Source organism: Podarcis muralis, chromosome 1 (assembly GCF_964188315.1).
Source record: "Podarcis muralis chromosome 1, rPodMur119.hap1.1, whole genome shotgun sequence".
Lineage (NCBI taxonomy): Eukaryota > Metazoa > Chordata > Lepidosauria > Squamata > Lacertidae > Podarcis > Podarcis muralis.
Window position 1 is genome coordinate 49635047 of NC_135655.1, and position 23747 is coordinate 49658793.

The following is a 23747-nucleotide window of genomic DNA, read 5'->3' on the forward strand; positions in this document are numbered from 1 at the left end:
CAGAAACACCCACCCACCCCTCAGGATCTAGAGAGAGTCCCCAAGGGGCATCTCACCTTTAGGCTTCACTAGAACTCACCAAACAAATGATCTGAGGATTGAAAGCACTGAGGAGTAAAGGCATGTTCAAACCAGAACAAAATTCAAGAACTTAATACAGTCTGAACCCATGTGACCTCTCTTTTAAACATCCTAAAACAGGAATATAACAAAAAGACTTGTCAGGACAAAAAACTGCCAGATCATTTGCACTTCCCCACGTGTAATTAGCAGCACATCCACGCTACTGAATTAAAACAAACAGCACATACAACAGATGCCTGGAGTGGAGAATGGCAGCAGAGTTTTGTGCTGATATTCTCCCAGTAGTGTTTTTGAAAGAAGAAAAAAAAGTAGATAAGAAAATGGTCATCCATTTGCTGGAGTCAGGATGCAGATTTAGCTGCTGCCGTGGAAACTACTGTTTGTTCTAGGGCTGCTTGTGTCATTGGTGCAACACTGTAAAATGCTGAGGGCGGCTCCCAGGGAGAAGAGAAGCTGGTCATTGCTACAGTCAGGCAGCTTTTAAATGCTTTAATAACAACATATTGAATTCCCAAACCCTTGTGGCACAACGGGTCGGTGTGCCTGGCTGTTAATCAGAAGGTTGGTGGTTTGAGCCCACCCAGGGATGGCTGTAGGATTCCTGCATTGCAGGGGGTTAAACTAGATCAGGGACGTCCAACTCCCAAGAGATTGCAATCTTCTCCCAGAAAAAAAAAAACAAACCATGGGGGGGCAGGTCTAAGTTGTTGAGCTTTTTTGGAGGGGGCACCAAATTTGCAGTCCTAATTAGTTAATGGGAATGCTGAAAAACCCTCACCAAAAACAGAGCCAAGCAACGAGCTTCTGTTTTAGCGATCTTGCGTGAATGAATGACACAGAGGGGCTGGGGCCAGTAATGAGCAAGTGATCGACCAATATCACCCGGGAATCAACCTATCGATCACGGTTGGACATCCCTGGACTAGATGATCCTCATGATCCCTTCCAGCTATACAATTCTATGATTCCAAGGAAATGCCTCCTTAGAGGCCCAGTGATAATCAGGCCTGTGCCCATTCCACAATTTGCTTGCTGCACTATGCAAGTACAGAAAACAGACACACAAGCACAGATGATAAAAAGTTAGGACTACAAAGAAAACCATACATATCTGCAACTAAAACTGTAACTATTCACAGAAAACAACATAACTTCTACAAATAATGATAAAACATTTATTTATAAACAAGTTCAAATAACGAAACAGCTCGTTATATAAATGTAACATCATTGTATTCTTTTATTTTGAAGAGCACATAACCTCACACACAATTTACCTTTGTGCCACTGAAGTCAGCTTGGTCAAAATGCATTTGACAACTGAAAGTGCTGTTTATTTGCAACAAGACCATTTAGTCATTTGTTCTTCTGTCTTTCAATACACACGGAATCTCATTGCTGTTTTTAGACGCCATTTCATCTCACTGTTTGGCAACTGAAGGGCCTATTCGAATTAGGCTGTCAAGCTGCGTTTACTTCCGTTTTTAAACTAGAAGTTATAACACTTAGTTTACTTGACAGTCCTGACTTTAATCATCTGTGCTGACGCTGACTGGCCAGAAGTCATTCCTCTTTGTTTAACCCTGCAACAGTTGCACATCCAGCAAATCTTCCTTTTCCTCTATTTTTGGTAAAGCAAGCCAGCTCACTCAGCAAGGAGCTACCAGGTCAGCCCAAAGGAATGCAAAATGTGTCACAGGGGCTGAGACAGATCCAGAAAGGCAGAGTCTGCTGCTTCCATACTACCTTACGATTTGAAAGCATGAGGAACTCTTCCCAGTTTAAGCTGTACAGCCGTAAACCAGGCATTATAGCCAGGTTCTTTGGTTAGAGGCAGGCATTGAACAACCTCTCCAAAAGTTTCCAGCGTGAATACTGATTTCAGCTATAATGCTTCAACCCAACTGGATCTTCAGTTACTGCTTAGGGAGAGGCACAGGATCAGGCAGTAGCAGACCTCATCCTAGAAGGTTCAGAAAGCAATTTTATGGCAGGGTGGGAGAAGGTTTCCATAGCTCAAAGGTAGCACTTACGATTTCCATGCAAAAGGTCTCAGATTCAATCCCTACTATCTCTAGTTTGAAAGGGATCTTGGGTACCAGAGCCTTCCTTGCCCAAGATCCCGGAGAGCCACTGCAAGTCAGAGTACATAATGCTAGGCTAGAGGGACTAATGTAAGTCTGACCAGGTATGTGGTTTCCTATATGAAACAACCAGGTATTTTGGCCTGGGATGGAAGATAATTCTTTCATCTCTATGCTTACATTGCAACCTGCCTTTTTATTCTAGCACACATCAAGTCCAAACTGGCAACACTGCCCCTTTCAGCAAAAGCAGTTCCTCTCTTCATTGCTGGTTGTTGTTTTGTGTTCATTTAAATTATTATTTTTTAACCACACACACACAACTTGAAAAGAAAAATCCAGCCACCCCACTTTCTTTTCTCAATACTTTGGAAGTCCTGGCCTGTGAAGCTTTAGAAACAAGAAATGGAGTCCAGTATTCTCCTCCAGAACCAGGCTTCCCTGATTTGCCTCTCGTAGCAGCAGCCAAATCCACAGGCACACAAACAAAAATTCAATGGTGTCCCTTATTGCTCTGTAACAGTTCAGAATGAAGGCAGCTTTGGGAAGCAGCAGAAGGCAGCCGGAGCAGGAGTCGCTCATTCGGTAGTGAATGAGAGAAGCACCATGACAATGATGCCAGTACACAGGAGGAGTACTTGTTGCACTGAGTTCCTAGGCAAAGGAAAAGAAGAAGAGAGGATGGGCTGAAGATCAGGCATGAGGAGGATCTGGATCGTTCCACCCCCCACATTTTTATTCCTCCTGGGACCCTCAAGGCGGCTTATAATGGCTCCAAGACTTTGGTTCTTCAGATGTTGCGTGACTCCAACTCCCATCAGCCCCTTCAACACAGTCAAATAGGGATGATGGGAGTTGTACTCCAACAATATGGAGGGCCACAGATTTCCCTTTGCTGCCCTGGAAGTTATGCATGGGGTGTTCCCCACCCCCACAAGTTTTTCTTCCCATAAGTAGATGTGGTGAAGACACTTACCAAGGATTCTTCTCTTCTAAGAGATCGGGCACGACATTTACCAAGGCGATGTATAAAAAGCCCCCCGAGGTAAATGGGAGAATCCAAGCAATGGTTTCCCCTGTGTAGATAGTGAGAAACACATCAGTGACCAGGAGGTGGCAGGAGAGAACTGTATTTGGGTAAGATGGGATGGATATGGGGGTCTCTCATTCATCCCTTCTGCATACTCCAAGTCTTACCTGTCCCTTTAGGTGACTGAGCACAAATTGCAAAGCAAGCACCGAGAATGCCTCCAAGGGCCGTGGAGAGCTGTAACTTGGCTGCGCTCCAGCGATCAAAGCCAGCACGAAGGAGGATGACAAAATCTCCCACCTACAGCAATAAAGCGGGGACAAAAAAAAAAAAAAAAGAGAACTGCACAGAAGCTGACAACAGTCCCAAAGCATGGCACTGCAAGCTCTTTTCCAGAATTCCCATCTACGAAAAGTCCTTTCCTGAACAGATAACTCTGCGGCTTGGAATTAGTTAACAAGTGGGGAAGTCAAACATGGAACATAGTTAACTCATTTATTCTAGCCTCATGGGGAGGAAAAGTATTCTTTCCAATTATTTGGTTGGCAGTAAGTAATTCTAAGCAAACAGAACATTCACCATCTGCCGCCACAGCCACCAACACTTTGGCTGAGAGAAAGCCTAAGGATGTGCAAATATACAATATTTGCTTATCCCTTGTCTCTCCCTTCCATTCCATTCACTTCATTCATTGTCAAAATTCAGATTGTAAGATTCTTGGGGCAGGTATCTTTTTGGATTTTGTTACTCTGGAAAGTTTTGTATGTTATTGGTAATGTGTGTGTGTATGTGTGTGTGTGTGTGTGTGTGTGTGTGTGTGTGTGTGTATTACAGAGTGTGTGTGTGTGTATTACAGAGTGTGTATATTACAGAGATTTGCTCACTCTTTCAAACAAAGCCCTGGTCTCCCACTCAGACAAAACGTTGAGACAACTTCCCAACAAGCCTATTACAGATCCTGCTTACCTCATGGGGAATTTCATGCAGAAGGATTGCCATAGTGGTCAGGAGCCCAACCTACAGCCAATGGCAGAAACATGTTAAGACATTCCCTATCACTCAACAGGGGCACAAGTGCAGCAAAGCAAGACTTTTCTAAACATTTTTTTCCTGGGGGGGAAAGGGGAGATGCTGACCCTGCCCCCCTTTGAATGGTGATCTGTGCAGTTTTAGTGTTCAAAGCAATTGCAAGGGCTTTTAGTGTTGGGTTTTAAGGAAGAATGTGGAAAAAGCTGTAGTTATTTAATACATATTATATAGATATTCTGCTAGAGTGAAAGTATTAGGAAAAAGCTGTACAGAAACAGCACAGAATTGCTTCTTATTTGTCTACTTGCTTTTAACACCAACCTCTGGGATCTGAACATTAGGGGAGAGTCAAACAGGTCCCCTAAACAGGGAACTTACCTTTCTGCTAACCAAAAAGCTGGCTGCCACTGCCAGGCCATGTGTGAAATTATCTATTGTGTTGGCCAAAAGATTGAGGTATCCGCTGATCTACAGTGGCAGGGGAAAGAAAGAGAAATAAAATCAGAGCATCTAACACCTGTAAGACAAGGAGACCACGGACAAAGGCCATTTTCACAAACAAAGGTAAGAATGCCAATTTTATCCACAAGGTAGCTTATATCAAACTTGTGAATGTGGTTAACGAGGCACATAACATAGTAAGTAGCAGTCTTTAAAGTGACTATCGTATTCTAACAACCCAATGGATGTGGGTTATCCTGTTTTGACAAGCAGATGCAGAAATTTAAAATATGGGTTGTCAGCTGTCAAACAGGAATGCAGCACGGGGCTTTTCTCTTAGTGGATGTGGTCCAGCTCTCCTCTCCTGAACTGGAAAATGGCAGTTATATTCTTAAAAACACAGAAAGAAGTTGAGAGATGGCATTTTTGTAAAGACGCGGGAATTTTGTTTTTAATGATAGAACCTTTTAAAGAAAGCAGCTTAAATTCAGGTAAAGACTGTACATAAAGGATCAAGGAGAAGGCAGGTGAAGGTCCAAACCAAGCAGGCAATGATGGAGTTGAAACCATCATTCAGTGGTAAGATCCAAGGCTCAATCCCTGCCAATTATGTGGGACTGGGAAAAACCTCTGGCTTTGACTCTGGACAACTACTGCCAGTCAGAGTGGATGGGGCTAGACAGCCCAACAGTCTGACTCACTATAGGGAAGATTCATACATGTTTAAGAGGAAAGCATCTGCATGCCTGATCTCCCCTAAAAGTGGGGGTTTGGCTATTATTATTTTTTAATATTGCCTGCCATCTTTGCTTTCAGGAAGTTATCGAACTTCCTTTTGAGTTGTTTTTGCTTAGACACATATCGCATTTTCTCCACTGGCCCATGGACCCCACCCCCACCACCAAATGGTTTACCTTGATCTTCTGGGCTGGTAGCGAAGACAAGTGAGAAGAACCATTACTCTGAGCTGAGCCCAACTTCTTTCTTTGGACTGGACTGGCTGCCTCCTGCACAGCAGAGAAACTGCTCCCATTTGGAATCCGTTTAGCAGGTGCTTTGGAATCACTGACCTAAGTCACGGAGAAGCGGCTGGTCTTTTTCCATGTCCATCAAACAGTGGCCCAGAAACCTTTTCCCATTCCCTTCATATAGTGCTATCCTGAACTCAAATAAAACTATAGCTACTTCACATCTGATGAACTCCAAAGCAGAAGAATGTTTGCAAAAAAAGGACACAGAAGCCCAGAGACTGTCATTTTAAGTGGTTTGTTAGGCAAAGTCACACAAATCAGACAAGGACGACCTCCACTTTGCTCATGCAAGGTTGACGGGGAAGCAAACAGATATCCTGCTTTCTTGACTCCCTAACTCTAACCTAAACACACACACACACAATTCAAAACTTGAAAATCCCATACTTTGTATTTTGCATAATGTATTCAAATACCATATTGAATGCATTTATGCCAAATATAGAGGAAGTTATGCCAAGTACAGAGGAATTGTGCACATGGTGGGGGCGGGAACTCATATAGGATAGGGGTGGTTAAATTGTGGCCCTCCATATTTTTGGGGAGTCTAACTCTCATCAGCCCCAGCCAAATGGTGAAGAATGATGGGAACTGTAGTGCAACAACATGTTGGAAGGCCACAAGTTAACCATTCCTGCCTTAGGGCATTATGGAGCCCTTCTGTTCTCCTGCTGACCTTCACACCATGAGTTTATGTCATGCCTCCTGAATCACCGAGGAGGCTACTGGGAGGGATAGGAAGTTAAGCTTCATGCTGCGTTTCCAAGATCACATGGCAACATCACATGTCATAATCAAACTGGGATCTTGCGCCCCTCTCAGAATCCACTCACCAAGCTGGAGCTTCCTTCCTTTCCACTGTCTGGGAACATCTTCTGGAGGCTCAGGAAGGTCAGCAAACCAATGATCACCCAGAGTCCCAGGAGCTTCTGCTGCTGGAAACTCTGCCCTTCTCCTGTAGAGGGGAAAGAGGTAGAATGGACAAGTCTCACCAGAACTTGAAAATCAGGAGCCCCCAAAACCATTTTCCCCACCCAAAAGCAAACAAATTAAAACACACACCCCCTGCTTCATTCACACAAAAGGCAAACTGGTTTCCAGAAGAAACATACAAATCTGGGGCCAGTGCACTCTAGAGCAGGGTTTCCAGACTTGGGTCTCCAGCTGCTTTTGGACTACAGTTCCAATCATCCCTGACCACTGGTCCTGCTAGCTAGAGATGATGGAAGTTGTAGTCCAAACACAGTTGGGAAACCCTGCTCTCCCCGAGAGGGGGCAATGACAATAAAGATATTATTATTATTATATTATTATTATTATTAAACAACACAGGTAGGCAGGGGAAGGATGGATGAGCTCTGTGCATGATGCTGGAGTGGGTGAATCTATAATAAATTGACCCAGCAAAGCTCTTCTGTTCTCAAGCACTCTTCTCAAGTGTAGAAAAAAGAAGCCTTGAAAATAGAAGAGGACTCTGTAGCAAAGGGTGGAAGGGCACCTGTGCTTTCTATAGCTCCCTCTTCCTATGGCTAACACACTCTGTCTCTGTATATCTCTCCCCACCCATCTTTTCCTGGGTACCTTTACGCCCCTAGCTCCCTGCCAACCCACTTCCCGTGACAGAATGTTGATTCCTTGAAAACTCAAATCCTGCAAGCTGGAGATGCTTTACTTGCAAATTCATTAACTCTGCATGTTTTATTTGGAGAACAAAACTGGATTATTATTATTTTGTGCAAAGACATTGGCAGCCCCTGGTTACAGCCACACGTTTACCAGTCAAATTCTGAAGCTGAGCCTGCCTAAGCTGCGTGCACAGGCATGAAGTCTGTGCTCTGGAGAGCTCATTCCTCCTCCTCCTCCCGCCACACCCTGGCAAAGTTCTTTGCCTAAGGACAAAAGATGTCCTTTTTGATTAGATGGAGTGCGGTCAGCTTCCCACACGCTGTTGAGACTGGCTGTAGGCAAGGGAGAATGACAGGCATGTGTGGGGTGACGCAATCCTGAAGCCCAAAGGCCAGATAAAGGCTGACAAGGCGGGGGAAGTCTTCCAAGGTCACATTTTCAGGAGGCAGCAACACCTGCGGACTCAAGGCAGGTAGCAGCGCAAGGGCAGGTGCCCTTTTTATGGAGGGAGACCTATGCAGACCTTCAAGATCAGAGGAAGTTGTCCTTTACGAATCAAGCAGTTAATTGCAGGGCTGCATGGAAGAGCACCCTTTCTCAAGAGAGGCAACAACATGCTATTCAGGAGCAAAGGCGGCTGTGTTTGTTTCATCTCTTGCATCTATAGAAGAGAATTCCTTCCTCAACTTGGTGCCTGATTGTTGGACTACAGCTCCCATCGACTCCTGCCATAGTGGTCAATGGCCATGGAGAACGGGACCTGTCCTCCAACAACATCTAGAGGGCTACAGGTTGGGGAAGAGGGACAGGGCATTTTCCCTATGATAATCATCCATGAAACTCACTGGGTGACCTTGGGCCAGCTATTCACTCTCAGCCTAACCTACCTCACACAGTTGTTGTGAGGATAAATGGGGAAGAGAAGAACTATGTTCACCATCTTGAGCTCCTTGGAGGCGAGGTGGGTTACAAGTGCAACAAGTTGATTAGTAATTCATTTGACATAACTTTGGAAGAAGCATGACTATGTTATTAGTATTATTAAGAGTCAAAGCATAGAACAGAGAGAAAACAAGCCCTGGCGTCCAGGAGTCCCCTTTGAAAAGATAACAAAAGACCCCAAATGGAACACAACAATCTGTGCAGACGCAGGGAAAGAAATGGCTTGCAGATCAGTGCCTGTGCGATTTCAAGGCATTTGCACAGTTCCAGGCATTACCTGCAGTGGCACTGCAGGTGTAGGCCCAGGCCTCTGGGAGCAGGTGCAGAAAAACATTTCCCAGGAGCCCACCAATGGCAAAGCTCAAGAACTGCTTCATCCGATGGGATCCCTCTGAAAAGACAAAGAGCAGCCAGTCACCAAAGAGCTTGATCTCATCTTGCTATGCTACTCATGGGAAAGCTGAGGAAACAGTCATCTCTTCCCCCATGCATAGGGTTTGCTGCCATAGCAGCTGATCAGGATGCTTTGTCTACTTCCAAGAAAATGCTGAAACTGGGAAAGCCAGTTGAAACACCTAGTACATTGCTCCCACCCAATGGGGCGGTTGTGAACTTGCAAGGAGAGGTAGGGCCAGTGGGAAAACTGTGTCCGCCTAGTGTCTGGAGAAGAGAGCAGGGCTGTGTTTATTCCACAGTTTTGAGCCTGCACCACACAAACACACAACTTAGTGTAGAAGTCAATATCCTGTTTCTAGCCCTTAAGAGTACAAAGATAAAATCAAAACCATACAAGTGGCGCCAAGGGAAATCTCAAAAGCCACAGAAAGGAGGCATTTCCAACTGGATTTCCAGTGGCCAGAAGACAGGGCTTCATTGTTATGCCTGATGCTTTGCCCTTTCCCATGGCTAGTAGGAAACAAAGGCTTACAAAATACTTATACCTATACATCAGTTACACAAGTCACAGAATCCACCGCTCTTGACATGAAATTTGGTTTACTACTAGAGGGTGAAGGTCCTATTTTAGAAAATCCACCAGCACATGCTCAACACCCTAAACTTAGCCATTGTCCGCCCACCTGACTTCATGGAATGACTTGATAAGAGCATATTGCTCCTGTATTACAATAAGCATGCCGCATCCAGGTCTTGCATTTAAAAGCTGTGCTACCCCGAGCAATCCCTGACTGGGATGCTGAGCCAGAAAAAGAAGGCAGAAATCATCAGGGGGTGCTTACCTTCTGACTTCAGTGCTGCCCCTGTCTCGAGAGGAATCACCAGCAGGGGAAGGACCCCACTCAGCCCAACCATAACTGAACCAATCAGAGAACAGACCCAAGCATCCAGGCGTTCCTCGCTGAATATGGCCCCCCAGGACTCAGTCTCCTTTTCACACAGGGGACTAGCCTCATTGTCAGCCTGGGTCAGTGGAAGGTCGTGGGCCTGGCAGGCAGCCATAAGCATCAAGAAGGAGAGAGTTCCATGGAGAAGCAGTCGTTCCCCCATCATCACTGTGCAGCCTCAGCCTGGCTGGTCAATCCCTGCATGGAAGAGAGAAAAGATGACCAGTCCACGCCTAAGACCCTTCAGTGCTTCTCCTCTTCACCCATCCCTTTTGAAAGTCAGTCCCAAGACACTTGTTCTTTTTTCCCTCCTGAACTGAATTAGTCTTCCCATTGTTGACTTCAGGGGCAGAAAGGATGAGTCATACTTCTTTCTCTCACTTTTTTACTAGATGGAAAGCTCATAATGAAGCAAGATGTCCCTGCAACTCCTAGACAGCTACTTATTCTTGTATGTGGGATCTTCATATTGTGAAAAAGAGGTATCAGCATGGATCTCGGCAGACCTTTTCTGTGTCTGAACATCACTTTCCTCACATTGGGGCTGTGTGGTTCTGAACCATTCCTAAAAGAAAATTCACATATCTCCTGTATGTATATACACTTATTGAGCTGGTGGGATTTTTCTGGTGTGGCCTGCTGGCCCATTTAAATTTGGCCACGTGGCCCAGTTAGACCAAACAAAGGTTCCCCCACCCATTCCAAGCATAGATGCCAAGGGCACCTGGCAATATACCAACCAACCATCTGCGCTCGTGACAGCAATGGAATCTGAGGTGGAGTGGCAACCTGACCAGTTCACCATGGGTGGCTTGAGGCAACATGCTGACTGATGAGGACATTACAAGGACAGCAGCCCAGCTGGAAACCCATCAAAATGGTAGTACAAAACTAGACCCAGAGTTTAATGGCTTCTGCAGATACTAAAATTATGTAAAAGAGGAATTCAACATGCCACTAAGCAGATCTCTGTCAGCACAAGTATTTCTGCTTACCTAATGGAATGATCCACTCTCATCCCCCACCATGCCATACCCTCCAGCATTCCTCAGATGAAAACAGGGACATTTTCATCTGAGGAATGTCGGAAGGTATGCTGCCCCTTCGGCACCTGTGTTTCTGCTGCCACGGCCCCAGGAGTTCTCACTCTCCCCCAACTGACCCTCATTGACCCCCACTTTTTCTGCCCCCCCCCCAGCCCTCACATAGAGCATTTCCTACCAAAGGAAGTGCAAGTGCCACCACCAATATGCAAATGGATGTATTGCCCTCCACCATCCTGAAAAAAACACCTTAATCCCAATTTTGTTTTGTTTTATTCTTTGGTAGATTTACAAAAATAAAAACACACACCAAAAAATAATTTGAGGGAGGGAGGGGGAAAGCCCCATTGCTATAGCAGAAGTTCTTGCATAGGCTTCTGCTGGCAGGGCCTGTTAGTTGAATCCCACCCTTAGTGGTTAAAGATGTTGGACTTTGCCTGGGGAAGCCCATGTGTAAGCGGCTGTTGATAAGCAACTCCAATCTCCAGACTGCTGTGGCCTCATCATGACCAAGTACAAACACAGACCTAGGGGATGGGGATAGGAGTGTCAGACCCATCCTTATCAGTAGATAAAGACTCAGAGGAACAACGAGAGGGAGATGCAGCAGCAATATAACTGGGAACCTCCACAGCCTACAAAGGCAAGCAGCAGGAAGTCTTTACCACCTGGGGGAGGAAAGCTAAATGAAAGAGAGAAGAAGAAAGAAAGAGAGAAGTATTCCAGACCCTGAAGGGTGGTGGTGGGGGAGTCAATCAGAAACTGTGAGTTATGGAACTCTAGAGAATCAGAGAGAGAAAGTAAACTTTGGGGCTGTATAAGAATTTTAACAATATTTGAAACTAAGTTCCTGCTGATCAGAAGAGGCTGGGACTACATGTAGGAGAGGGAGACCTTCCCAGCTCTCCTCTAGAATCCTGAGGCCTACTTGAGTCTCTGAAGGAACCTAGGTTCCCGAACGTTGCTGGACCTCTCTTGAAGAGAAAGTAAGCAATAACACCACAACAGATATATTGCAAGTGTATCTGTATATTTTTGTAATCTGGTCAGGGCTGACCTGCTTCCTCCCTCTTTGCCCCATCTATGCACTTCCAGCCGGGTTTGTGGTGGTGTGAGAGAGCCAAGCAGCAGCCAGTTCCACAATGTATGCTCTGTCCTGTCCTGACACATGTATATCCAAGACACCATGTGGTCAGGAAACACCTTTTGGGAAGTCACCGGAGCAACCACTCAGAAACGACAGCTCAGGGGTTTAAGGCTCTTCAACAGGGATAGCCGCAGAATTTTTTAATATTTTGTTTAGCCCATCTGTTGGCCCTGCAGTTTGAAGCTAGGAATTTCTGGTCAAACTATTTCTTCAGCCAGCCCGTCCTGTCTACTCGAGTCTGATTGGCATCAGCTTTTCATGGTCTCAGGCAAAGATCTCTTCCGGTCCCACACTTGCTTTGTAGTAATTCAGTGGAAGTATTTATATCTTGCCTTTCAATCATACTAAAAAGGCAATTAACAACATTTTCAGTAACCCAAGATACTCTTGGCTTGAGGTGCCAGAGATTAATCCCGAGACGCTTTTTGCATGCAAAGTGTGTCCTCATCCAATGAGCTCTAGCCTTCCCCTCTCCACCCTCACACAGATTCCATCCCTTCCTCTCCTTCCTAGATTTGTATTCTACAATTACTTTCTCCCCAAGGTTTTCTGCAGGCAATGCAGTCCCCTCTCCTGCTCCCGCTCCCCCAAAGAGTTAAGCTGGCAAACATGGGACTCCCTGCCCCTCTGCCTTCAGAGCAATCCTGTGAGATAAGATTAGAATCAGACACAAGCCTTATTCACTCAGTCTCCCCACCTCCTCCAGCCAATTACCATAACACAAGGGGGTGAGCCCATTGGCCTTGGCTTCTCACCCCTGGCACTGTTCCTACAGCCCCCAATTTGCTGAGGACTAACTTCTGCAGTGAAGAGTCCTACTCATGGGGTCCCCATCATGTGATCTAGAACCCCAATCTTCTCAAGACTTCTTAATTGCATGGGGAGCTTTGTGTCAGTGCAGTTTGCCATCTTTTGGGGTTCCTTTTCCAGTCAGCAGAGTCGCCCAGAAAGTCTTCCAGAATCCTCCACTTCGCAGTTCAGCTCTTCTCTTGGTGAACTCCCATGTGGGAATAAACACCTCACCCATTTTGGCTCTTCTTAAAGTATTTATTGTCAAAGTAACACTACAGTGTATTTAATTTGTACAGTCATACCTTGGAAGTCAAAGAGAATCTGTTCCGGAAGTCCATTTGACTTCCGAAACATTTGACTTCCAAAGTGCGGCTTCTGATTGGCTGCAGGAAGCTCCTGAAGCCAATCGTAAGCTGTGGAAGCCCCATCAGGCATTTGGCTTCCAAAAGAATGTTTGAAAACCGGAACGCTCACTTTTGGTTTTCAATCGTTCGGGAGCCAGAATGTTCAACTCCCAAGGCGTTTGGAGTCAAGGTACAACTGTATAATTACTGGTCTAATAAAGTAAAATAAAACTATATGCAAATAATCATTCAGCCATCTGGCCAGAGCAACAGCCTCTACACCACACACACACTTTCTCATCCAGAGCTTGCCTTATAAAGAAACCTGTTGCTAAGAACAAAATTTGTTGCTATGGCAAAACTTTTCAAGGATCATTTCAAGTTATTGTTATATTACACTAACACTTTCTCAACATTATGCTCCAACATATGGGGCTTTGCAGAAAAGATGATGAAGATGATGGCGGAAGAGATCAACAGGTAATCGAGAGCAAGCAGGAATGGATGGATGGATGGATGGATGGGGCTACAATTACTGTTTGAAGATCCATCAGGGAACTTTGTGGCTGAACCAGGCATTTGCTTCGAGGTCTTACTCATCCACTGCACCCTTCTGGCTCCAGTGATTTAAAAGAGGCTTGGAAATAAACACTTGCCTTATACTACAGAAGAGTAACTACTAGGCAAGGCCATTCTGTCATTTGGGAGACAGCTCTCTTTTTCAGTCTACTCACACCTGCCAAACATGGGACATGTGAACAAGCAGGCAAGGACAAACATTTGTGGCTTAGCAGCCCATATGCACTTGCTTGCAAGGCCCATGGTGGAATCAGTGAGTTATGGAAAATTCCTAGAAGGCAGAGTGCCAGGGGGCTAGAAGGCCTGGGAAAACACTGGGGAGGGGGAGGGTTACAGAGCAGGGCTCCCTTAGTCATGCCAGTGCCAACTAATTTGGGGGACCTATGTAAATAACTCCATCTGAGACATGTGAGGTATCAAAATGCCTCCCGAAATCCCTTCTCTGAGTCATCCTAGGTTGAACCTGCATGTGATGCTTTGAGTAATCTGTTGTCCCCATAAGAGCATAGGAAGCTGTCTTATACAGGTCCATCAAGCTCAGTACTGACTGGATGCAGCTCTCCAGCAGTTGAGACAAGCGTCTTTTGGAGCCCAGAGGCCAGAGGCCAAACCACATTTCCCCTAAAGTCAGCACACCTGCTTTCTGCAAACCTAGCAGCACCAGGTGCTCAGCCCACAGAAGCTCCCTGCTCCCTGCTCCACATATGGGTGGAAGAAAGCAAAGCTCATGTGGGGAACACACTCTGCACTACTCAAGTTTCCTGCAGGATTCCCTCCAAACCATCAGAGCCTTTTTCCTCCCGGGGAATATTTCCCCTGTCACACACACACACACACACACACACACACACACACTTCTTGTTTAGCAATAAAACGGAACAAGGAAGCACTATTTTTAACTACCACAACCCCTCTAGGGAAGATGCCTATTTATAAAAGGATTTAACCAATTCATGGCAGAAGATGTTGATCAATGGCCATTTCCCATTACAGCTCCAAAGGAAGTTCCATTTTCAAAGGGAGTGTACCGGATCGTCAGATGTTAAGGCCAACTATCGGAAGATTTCTATTATGTTCAGGACCTGCTTGTGAGTTTTACACAAGCATCTGGCCAGCAGAAAAAGTGCAGAACTAGGTCAAATGCAGCAAATCAGTTCTTACATTCTCAAGTGGCAAGTATGGGAATAAGGAGCCTATGGCTCTCCAGATGATGTTGAACTAAAATTCTCATCCCTGACCACCAGCCATGCTGGCTGGGGCTGATGGGAAATAGAGTCCAACAGCATCAGGAGGGCCCACAGATTCCCCAGCTCTTCCCTAGGTGTTTGCCTAGTGACTGTTAGGAACTCTGAGCCAGCGTACAGGTTTTATGGTGTTTTATATTTTGCTGGAGGGATGTGGGTGGCACTGTGGGTTAAACCACAGAACCTAGGACTTGCCGATCAGAAGGTCGGCAGTTCGAATCCCTGCGATGAAGTGAGCTCCCGTTGCTCAGTCCCTGCTCCTGCCCACCTAGCAGTTTGAAAGCACGTCAAAGTGCAAGTAGATAAATAGGGAACCTCTGGCGGGAAGGTAAACGGCATTTCCGTGCGCTGCTCTGGTTCGCCAGAAGCGGCTTAGTCATGCTGGCCACATGACCCAGAAGCTGTATGCCGGCTCCCTCGGCCAATAAAGCGAGATGAGCGCCACAACCCCAGAGTTGGCCACGACTGGACCTAATGGTCAGGGGACCCTTTACCTTTATATTTTGCTGGAAGCCCCCCAGAGTGGCTGAGGCGACCCAGTCAGATGGGTGGCATATAAATAATAAAATTATTATTAAATTATTATTATTATTACACTTGCCATGAGGTTACCACCCAAAGGCAAGTGATCTCCAAACCAGCAACCATATATAGTAACAGGTTTTAGGTGATCCTCAATGGATCCCCTTTCCACTTCTCCAAGGTACTGCTGCCCACTCACTCTCACTCTGTGCACAAACTGAACAGCCTCCAAGGTACGGACAGTGATGTGCAAGGGAAGTGGAGGGTGTTGTTCCATTTCCTAACTCATCATTGCTTGCCCACTTGGAGAGGACCGATGAACAGGCACCAACGGCAAGTAGATGGATCAGCAAACTTCAGAGCATGACAGTGGACCCTTTCCTGGAGTGGGGTGGTACCCAGGGATGCCACCTGCTTCTGCCTGGAACTCCATTATCATATGGTGAGCCTCCAAACCTTCAAACAATGAACATGAAGCCAGGGGAGCAAATAGTTCTACATATTATGACAGAGAGACGGAACATTTGCCATGGAAATGAGGGGGGGGGGATTTTTGGCAACATCCCTCCAGAGCTTGAGTGATGAGGGCCAGCACAAAAGATTCTGCATCTCTCCTCTCCTGCAATTGCAACATGTCACATTAGTAACATAAAGAGGCAATGTGTTTGTGGGATTGAACCATCACAGGTCAGGCACCATGGTCAGAACTTCCATAACCTCTCACAACAACTCAAACTCAATGTTTTTCAACTGAGTAAATTCCCATTTCCAGCAATGAGCCATCAAGTATTAAAAAACCTATGTTGTGTGTGTGTGAGTCCTAAGAAATCCCCATTATTTACCGTATTTATTCTTCTAAAAAAGAACTCCAGTCCTTGGTAACTCAGGGAAACAGCTTTAATGCAAAACACATCTGGCCCAGTGACCCTTTCATAATTCCCAGCGAACAGGATTGAGGTCATGACCCACACAATTTTTTTAAAAGTAGAAGCTTGACTCAGAGCACATTCCATTTGGGGGTATTAGAAGTGGGAATTGTCCCAGAGGAGAGGAGACTCTGCTTGCTAGTGAATAACTCTGTTCCCTGGAGGATTATCTAAATTGTGAGGAGCTCCTGAAATAGCAACTGGAGGATGATTGATATACGTAAGATTTTTTATTTTTTTCCAATTCAGAATGAGATGCTGCAGGAAAGAAACCCAAAACCAGACAACAAGAAACAAAAAAGTCTTCTCATATGGCACATGTAGATGATTGGAGTTGCTATCTGAAAAAACACTTCTGGTTAAGCATGCTTAGGATTATGTTATTAACACTGTGAAAAGTCTGCATGCCTCTCTAGACAGGAGACCTACACCCACTCCATTCTCTTGGATGGTAGAATCGATAGCCAATGCCACTTGAAATATAAACCTACACCAAGAGAAAGAAAGAAACGGAAAAGGGAAATAGACCAGAATGTTTACTTGAGACATTTCTGAAACTGCTTAGTCTCCCTTGCAAGAGATTTCCAGTCTATTCTAGAAATGGCCTTTATCCAATGCACCTGGAAAATCCAGCTCAGCTCTCCCCACAGCAAGCTCTGTGCAGCTGTCAAGAGTTTCTTCTGCTCCTGCCTCCTCCCCTGACAGCCAGCAGCTTTACCCTTTTGCTGACCACACTGTTCCAGCATTTTTCCAGTCTTGTATCCTACCACCATGCCACTCTTAAAATATATATATTCAGGCATATTCCTCTGGAAGCCCAAGGCTCATCTCTAATTATGCCAGAGAGCCCAGACAAAATGTCATCCTATTCCCCCGCAACGGAAATAGAAACAGCAACAAACAAACTCTCTTCCAGACCCTTTTATGAGTCCAGCAGCAGCAGCAGTAAACGCCTGGAATCCTACTGGAAATCCTGACCTTCTGCCAACAGCTACAAGGCTTCACAGCTCCCAGCCGCACCAATTCCGCCACTGTGGGGTTTGAAGCAAACCACTCACCCTGGAGTGACCCATTCAGAACCAAAGCCTAGCCTGATGCTGGAAGCAGGCCTAGCTCTAGTCTGTGGCTGGATGTAAGTTTGCCTGGAAGCCTCGTTCCCATGTCAGGGTTCCATGATAGAGCTCTGTTAAATAAACAAACTTCTATCCCTGCAGAGACAAACTCCTGTCAAAGAACATACAGATCTGAACTGGAAGAAACATTACAGCTGTTGACATGTTTTTATGCCACTTCTAATTTTGCAAAGTGCTCCAGATCATATTAGAGTATACAACTGCCTTATGAGGTAGGCCATGTTCCCATTCTACAAGAGACAAAATGGGAAAAAACAAGTTTGATTTGTCCATCCAGTGAGTCCATGGGAGTGATGGGCTTGCCCAACAAGATATTTCAAGAGCCATCATGGAATTCTCAAAAAGCACCTAATTTAAGCCTACCAGGAGCATGAGTCAGTCACAGGTAGGACTGCGTGGACTCTGTGCTAAAAAATAAAAATAAACTTCAATATCCCAAGCAATTCTGCACCAAGAAAAGCAGAACTATCTTTCTTACTTTGCCTAATTTATTCTTCAATACTTCTTCTTTTGCATAATTTATTCTGGTTCTGCAGGTCACTGAAACGCAGCCATTGGAAGCCTTATTCAACCAACTCCCTGACTTCTGATATTTCAGCAGACATTGGCTAAACAATCTGAAACATTTTTTGTAGCCATAAGGACCCGAAACTTAAATGAAAGCTGAGGGGAAGGTGGCTTCTGCATGCAATACCACATTATGTGTTTCCCCTCCATTTTCACAAAGTCACAGCAACATACAGGCTTGACTATTATTAGTGTGGAATTTTTCAGCAAGTGGAGACATCTATGAACTCATCCTATGAACAGAAGTGCAGCTAGCAATTCATGGGGGGATATGTTCTGCACCTATTCAGCAACCTCTAAAGGAGGAGAAGTTCTCCAAACTGCTCTTTGATTCTTCTTCTTCTTTTGCACCTTATTTTGCTAGCAGCGTTGTCCATTAATTTCTCTAACCCCCTTTTAGGGCCATTATCACAAGCTGTAGCAGTGAATCCTATCACTGTGTGAAGAAGTGCTTTATGGTGCCTGTTCTGAACCTAAAAAAGTTCATGGGAGGACCCAAATTCTAACATTATGATGGAGGAGGAAAAAGGTTTCTGTGAGTTTTGTCCACACTATTCATAAACTTCATTGATGCCCCACCTTTACTCTAAAGAGAAGCAATTATCAAATCACCACACCAGCAGTCACTAAGAGAGTAGGAACATAACGAGGCAAATGACAGGTGAACTTGCTCCTACTTGAAAGAGGATCAAGTCATGTGTCCTTCATAATTTAAAACATTTCCACTACATGGGTCCACCATTCACCAGTATTATACAACCTCCATGAAGATACAGCTAATCACAGATCTTTGAACGGCATGTGTCCTTACTTAGCCTCAATGCAGATGTTCCACTGTGTTTCTAAAAACTTGTGGAAGGTCACAGTGAAGTATAGTGGGTCATGCCTTCCATAAGTTAATATAAACTACTTGTGACACAGTAACTACTCTGCACCAGACCAAATCTGCCCATTCCAGTTTCCTATCCTATTATAGGTAATCAACTTAGCACAGCTAGGATGATTGGGTTAGCACCCATAACTACTATTGTGAATGGATCACTGTGCTCATCTTATATGCATTTGAGCTTTAACAGACTTGTCAGAAGCTTTTTGCATTTCACGGCTCTTTGATCCCACTTTTTACATTCCACCCTCCCTCCTCTACATATTTATGTATATATTTTATCTGTCAGTTGAGGATAATACATTATGCATCTGGTGAAGTGAACTCCAGGTCACAAAAGTTTATACATGGGTGGATAACCTGTGGTCCTCCAGCTGTTGTTGGACTACAGCTTCCATCATCCCGGACCATTGGCCATACTGGCTAGGGCTGATGGGAGTTGGAGTCCATCAAGATCAGGAAGACCACAGTTCCTGATCTGTATAATTATCAGAAAGGCTGCAATCCCACATGTACTTGGCTGCAAATCAGTCTTGTTGAACTCAGTGGGATTTACTTCTGAGTAGACTTGCAAAGGCTGACACTGTAAAAGTGTCTGTATTTAAGATGCCACAACACACTTGTTTCTGCCTATAAGAAGTATCCAATTCTGGGTGGCCAAGACATAAAACTTCTACCAGATGGAATACACTTCCATTCATCCCCAGTGCAGGTGCCTCTATGTACCAAGCCATTATTTTGCCTTTGAAATTCTTCTCTCCTCATCTCCCATTATAATTTGTCTGAGCTGGAAGCTATAGTTTTGAGTGGGCCAGCTAATATGCTAAAGCTGTCACCACAGATGTTCCTTTATTAAAACACGTGTCTATTTATTAAGAGGCACAGTGGGACATTATCTAAGAAATTGTTCTATGCAGAGTTGCCTTGGGAGTAAACCTCATTAAAATAGCTTCGGAGCAAACATGCAGAGTCTATTTAGCGGCGACTTCTGCTGGAAGGAAAACTGGTGGAGGACCGGAGAAGTGAAAAGCGATGGGGTACGTGCAAGGCTCATTAAGCACATCAATATGGTCTGCGTGCCGTATGGATCAGAACTCTATATTATGGCTATTTTCCTTCTGAAAACAAAATTACCAGGCAGCTCTTGCTCCTTGGGAGAGAAGAGCGCTACATTATCCTAGTATCACCCACTCCTAGGAAGCCGGTAAAAGGAAACCCCTTCTCTCAACAAACCATACCGAGTCTAGGAAACACACAGTCAGAAGATCTCAAAAGCGCAGCAGTTTAAAAAAAGGAAGAAAGTGAAGGATCAGGCTATAATTAACGGCAGAGACAAGGAAGCTAAATGCAACATCTGTCAGCAAGTGATTAAAGGACATGGGGGACGAAGAACCGAGTTTCCCCGAGGCATCAAGTAACCCACCTGGTCTATGAAGGATCCCCCTCCACACACGCACTTCAATCCCGGGGTGCTCTTTCTTTTCCTATTGCTGCCCGGACACAGGGTACCACTCGCACCTCCTCTGCCCTCGCCTCGCCTCTTCCATCCCGCTCTAAGCCCCGGCCGCGCTCCGCCCGCCTCTCTGCCTCAGCCGCCCCGGAAAAGTTGGGCTCCCTCGACCCCGGGGGTGGAGGGCAGGGGTGCTTCCCCCCCAGGGGCAGCTCAGGGGCTGGTTCGTTACCGTGCGACACCGGGGAGCTCCGGGCTGCCCCTGCCATCCAGCTGCGTCTCCGCTCGGGACTCCCCCCGCCTCTTCAGCCTCGGCTCCGCCTCCAGAAGCCAGCCACGTCGGTCCCATTCTCCTCGGATCAAAAGCCGCCGCTCCGGCGGACGCTTTAGCGCGCGGCACCGCTTCCGACGTGTCCGCCAAAGGGGGACCGGATAGCGAGAGCACACGCTTCTTCTCCTAGAAACGCTAAGGGAGCCGGCGGGGAACAGGACATGCTTCCGGTCAGGGCAGGATGGGGGACCGGAAAAGAGTCTTACTCTGCCGTACAAGTGACAGAGCGCAGGTCTAGGGCTGCTTGCGGCACGGCTGAGTCTTCACCAAAGCTAGGACTCGCCGGCGGAGGTAGCCGCGCAGAGAAGCTGCTGTTGCTTTCTCGTGCCCCACGCCTCCCTATGTTTTTTTTTAAAATAAATTTTTATTAGTTTTCCAAACACATAATAAAAACAAACAATACACAATACGCAAACATACAAACATATAAACATGTATAATTTCATAACCTTACTTCCCGGACTTCCCCATACCTCCCCTTTTCTGCATCCTTGTTTTACATTTCTTCAGCAACTCCTCCAATTAACTAATTATTCAAATTCAATTTCATTTAAGCTCTTTTTTAAAAAACTTATTGATTACAGCTGCAATTCTCTATTTCCAAATTCCTTGACATCTTAACACTCAATTTTACAACAATTTTTAAGATATGTTTTAAATTTCTTCCAGTCTTCTTCCACTGTCTCTTTCCCCTGGTCACGGATTCTGCTAGTCATCTCCGCCAGTCCCATATAGTCAATCACCTTCGTCTGCCATTCTTCCAGCGTGGGTAGTTCTTGTGTCTTCCAATACTTTGCTAAAAGGATCCTTGCTGCTGTGGTAGCATACATAAAAAACGTCCTATCCTTCCTTAACACCGATTGGCCGACCATGCCCAAGAGAAAAGCCTCTGGTTTCTTAGGAAAAGTCCTTTTAAGGACTTTCTTAATTTCATTATAGATCATTTCCCAAAAGGCTTTAATCTTCGGGCAGGTCCACCAAAGATGGTAAAAAGTACCTTCAGCCTCATTACATTTCCAGCATTTGTTATTGGGCAAATGATAAATTTTTGCAAGTTTGACTGGGGTCATGTACCACCTGTAAATCATTTTCATAATATTTTCTCTTAAGGCATTACATGCCGTGAACTTAACACCAGTGGTCCATAACTGTTCCCAGTCAACAAACATGATGTCATGACCGATGTCTTGTGCCCATTTAATCATGGCTGATTTCACCGTTTCATCCTGTGTATTCCATTTCAACAGCAAATTATACATTCTTGACAAGTTCTTAGTATTGGGTTCTAACAGTTCTGTTTCTAGTTTTGACCTCTCCATCTGGAAGCCAATTTTCCTGTCCTGTTTAAACACCTCCATTATTTGATAGTAATGAAGCCAGTCTCGTACCTTAAACTTCAATTTTTCATAGCTCTGTAGTTTGATTTTTCCCTCATCTTGCTCTAAAATTTCCCAGTATTTTGGCCATTTAGACTCCATATTAAGTTTTTTCACTTCTTTGGCTTCCATTGGTGATAACCACCTGGGAGTTTTACTTTCCAATAGATCTTTATACCGCATCCAAACATTATATAATGCTTTCCTGACAATATGGTTTTTAAAGCCTTTGTGCATTTTTACCTTGTCATACCATATATATGCATGCCAACCAAATCTGTTGTCAAACCCTTCCAAATCCAAAATGTCCGTGTTCTCAAGAAGTAGCCAGTCTTTCAACCAGCAAAAAGCTGCCGATTCATAGTACAGTCTTAAGTCCGGCAGGGCAAACCCCCCTCTATCTTTTGCATCAGTTAATATCTTGAATTTTATTCTGGGCTTTTTGCCCTGCCAGACAAATTTAGATATGTCTTTCTGCCACTTCTTGAAACAGTCCATCTTGTCCACAATCTGCAATGTCTGAAATAAAAACAGCATTCTAGGCAATACATTCATCTTGATGACAGCAATTCGGCCTAACAAGGAAAGTCTCAACCTTGACCATATTTCTAAATCTTTCTTTACTTCTGTCCAGCATTTATCATAGTTGTCTTTAAATAAGTTCACATTCTTAGATGTTAAATTTACCCCCAGGAACTTCACTTTCTTTTCTATCACCAAACCTGTTTCACTCTGAAACCTCTCTTTTTCAGCATTTGTTAGATTTTTCTCCAAAACTTTAGTTTTCTGCTTATTCAGTTTAAATCCTGCTACTTGACCAAATATTTCAATTAATTCTAAAACTCTTTTAGTACTAGTTTCTGGCTGTTGCAAAGTCAATACTAAGTCATCTGCAAATGCCCTCAATTTGTAATGTTTAGCTCCGACCTGAACTCCGTTAACCAGCTGGTCCCCTCTAATCATATTTAACAAAACCTCCAAGACCGAAACCCCACGCCTCCCTATGGGGCAGCATTTGTGTTAAAGACTAAGGAAGAATCCCTTTTGGGGTCTATTTGGTTGATAGGCATCCGATGCCCTTTTAAAATGTGTTGTGGACAGAGGAGATTCTTGTTCTTGTTTTTATTGTGTATTTTGTGTTCTTACGTTGTGAACCGCCCTGAAACCTGCAGGTATAAGGCGCTATACAAATTTAATAAATAGTAATTGAAATATACTCGGAGTCGAGAGTGGATTTCATGCTCTTTATTCAACTCATAGTGGTGAGGCGGAATGGAGTTCCCCCACACTGTCTGCTTTATATATACAGTATTTACACAATGGGCCCCACGTGATTGGCTAATTCCGGGATTCTCCTGTAGGCCAATCAGGTTGCGGATTCACTTCCACCTGGAGCTGGATTGGGTGGCTCCTGTGGACCAATCAGACTGCTGCATTCTGGATCCTATTGTTCTAGGACCAATCAGACTGCTGCATTTTGGATCCTATTCAACTCAGTACATAATAATAATAATAATAATAATAATAATAATAATAATTGCAAACCTTATAAAGAAGCCTTCCCCAACTGGTCCCCTCAAGAGATTTCGGACTGCAACTCCCACTGGCTGGTGTTGAGGGGATTCATGGTTCAAAACCTCTGAAGGGCACCGGGTTTTGGAATACTCTTCTAAAGAGTGGCCAAGCACATTTCTTGTAACCTAGATTTTTTTAAAAATTTATTACCTGAAGCTAGTTCTCCATGTCCATTCTTTGATCTTTAAAATGCTGGAACTGGCTAAGACTTTCAATTGGGAT

General features: G+C 44.8%; 1 protein-coding gene across 3 annotated transcripts; it reads right to left on the reverse strand.

Moving 5' to 3' along the window:
- Positions 1 to 1245: 1245 nt before the first annotated feature.
- On the reverse strand, positions 1246 to 20627 carry SLC39A13 (solute carrier family 39 member 13). 3 transcript variants are annotated; one of them, XM_028726295.2, is made up of 10 exons: positions 20476 to 20627; positions 9506 to 9808; positions 8545 to 8658; positions 6533 to 6654; positions 5583 to 5738; positions 4606 to 4695; positions 4165 to 4215; positions 3366 to 3498; positions 3145 to 3244; positions 1246 to 2822 (listed from the first exon to the last, which is right to left on the reverse strand). In XM_028726295.2, the coding sequence occupies exons 2-10, from the start codon at positions 9774 to 9776 to the stop codon at positions 2747 to 2749; spliced, it is 1113 nt and encodes a 370-aa protein (XP_028582128.2). In that variant the 5' UTR covers positions 9777 to 9808; positions 20476 to 20627; the 3' UTR covers positions 1246 to 2746. The 3 variants fall into 3 exon arrangements, with proteins under 3 accessions (XP_028582128.2, XP_028582138.2, XP_028582147.2); XM_028726305.2 differs by lacking the exon at positions 20476 to 20627 and adding an exon at positions 20217 to 20469; XM_028726314.2 differs by lacking the exon at positions 5583 to 5738.
- Positions 20628 to 23747: the final 3120 nt, after the last annotated feature.

What these genes read in the sequence shown, in the direction of transcription:
- SLC39A13 (XM_028726295.2), bottom strand. Translation starts at nt 9,776, where the DNA reads ATGATGGGGGAACGACTGCTTCTCCATGGAACTCTCTCCTTCTTGATG. An exon ending in GGCAGCACTGAAGTCAGAAG is followed by an intron (nt 8,659 to 9,505) that starts GTAAGCACCCCC and finishes TTGTCTTTTCAG; the next exon opens with AGGGATCCCATCGGATGAAG. An exon ending in TCAGTCACCTAAAGGGACAG is followed by an intron (nt 3,245 to 3,365) that starts GTAAGACTTGGA and finishes CTATCTACACAG; the next exon opens with GGGAAACCATTGCTTGGATT.